The sequence below is a fragment of the Perkinsus marinus genome (assembly GCF_000006405.1).
Source record: "Perkinsus marinus ATCC 50983 genomic scaffold scf_1104296975526, whole genome shotgun sequence".
Lineage (NCBI taxonomy): Eukaryota > Perkinsozoa > Perkinsida > Perkinsidae > Perkinsus > Perkinsus marinus.
The window spans coordinates 1-1,620 of NW_003200755.1; the positions used below are offsets into that span (position 1 = coordinate 1).

Here is a 1,620-nt window from a genome sequence, read left to right on the forward strand (position 1 = left end):
CCTACCATCATCGAACGAGATGTGATCGAATCTTGTAAGGATGGAGCATTGAAGGGAGTGAGTGGCTTGTCCAAGCCTAGTAACCCCTCAGCATAGCGTTCTAGATATTCTTCTGCTAGATCGGGTCGCATCCATCTCGATATAATAACGTTCTCCAGAGAGACTAATACTGAATCCCCTGAATGATGGCATCCTTGTGGGATGATAGCTGTACTGTTAGTGACAGTCAAGAATGCTGCCCACTCCTGTGGATGGGCCTTTAGACTCGATTGTAGTGCGGAAGCGAACGAAGAAGCCCCTGTGGAGACTGCAGTAGAGACAAGCCGAGTGATAAGATCCTTCTGATCCTGGCTGATATTGAGAGCCTCCACGCATTTCAATGGGGATAATGGCTCCCCATCACGCTTCTGTTCATCGTGCATGGTGAGTAGTTGCATATATTGGGAGGGTGGTGGAGAAGAAGATGGTACCATAGCACTACCAATCTCAGCAACACGTAATAGGAATATAAGACGATCAGCGGCTAATAGGCCAGAGCCGACATAGTCATATACCAGCTTAACCAAGCACTGCCATATACTCCATAATCGTGAGGAGGCAGCAGATGTAGTATCGGAAGAATGTTGAAGCACCAGGTTGTATAATTCCAAATACCGGACTAAGCCGAACTGATAGAGATTGTTGAGAGCCTTAAGGCCTTGGACCACGAAGAAGAGGTTAGCAGCTGATGCCGACAGAGGGATATATGCCGAAGACACCGCCTCGATCTCCCGCAAGTTCTCATCTGCTTTGCCTGCCTCCTCTGCGACCTAACACCAAAGATACACCCAAGGTCCACATGAAAACATCCGCACCTCAGCCGCTTCACATTTGAGTGTCTCAAGTGTGGATACAATAGCCTCGTCTTCTAGTATACTACCAGTAACGTTAGATAGGGCGTGCAGAAGGCCGTCCTCCAACTCGCGTATTCGTACCTTGAGGGCCGGGCTCACGCCATACCGAGTAGGATAATTACCCTAAACTCCCCTTGCAGCTTGAGAGCCTTCACTCGCTTCTCTTCCACATCAGGTCTCTCAGTCTTGAGTAGAGCATGTAGACACTGTGCTTGGAGGGACTCCTTAGTAACGTTGAAGTTAACCATCGTTACTCTAGATGCCACATCAGGAGTAAAGGTAAGGGAAGCATCCCTCGTAGTCATATACCTGATATGAGCAGACTATCCTACTACAATAGAGGGGTAGAGCACTACTACATTGCGAAGTTTGGAGAGTAGTCAATATCCACGTCACCAACAGTGATGAGTGTACGACCTCCCTTCTTGAATATCTCTCGGTTAAGGACCTATTCATAACACACATCATCAGGAAGACTCCATTGTGTCGTTGCCCATCCACTTACTGAGTTGAGGATTGGGTCGACCTTCTGTACATCAGTGAAGAGCAGGACAGTGCCAAAGCGTAGGGCTGCCTCGAGATGCTTGGTGAAGGCTGGGTCAGTGAATGCCGTGATCTTGAGTTCCCTTGAGACCTCGAGGAAGTGAGTGCATGCTCATTCTGTAGGAAGGTACAGCCTGTCCAGATGGGTCCACATCATCGGATAACGTATGTATCTAGTGAGCAG

The 1,620-nt window shown here is 48.5% G+C and overlaps 1 protein-coding gene across 1 annotated transcript; it reads right to left on the reverse strand.

Moving 5' to 3' along the window:
- Positions 1–320: 320 nt before the first annotated feature.
- Positions 321–1,590, reverse strand: Pmar_PMAR018667 (cytoplasmic dynein heavy chain, putative; the record flags this gene model as incomplete). Its single annotated transcript, XM_002765377.1, has 6 exons — positions 321–809; positions 855–974; positions 1,016–1,202; positions 1,253–1,341; positions 1,399–1,519; positions 1,568–1,590. Coding segments are annotated over 6 exons (1,029 nt in total), but the record flags the coding sequence as incomplete, so codon positions are not given.
- Positions 1,591–1,620: the final 30 nt, after the last annotated feature.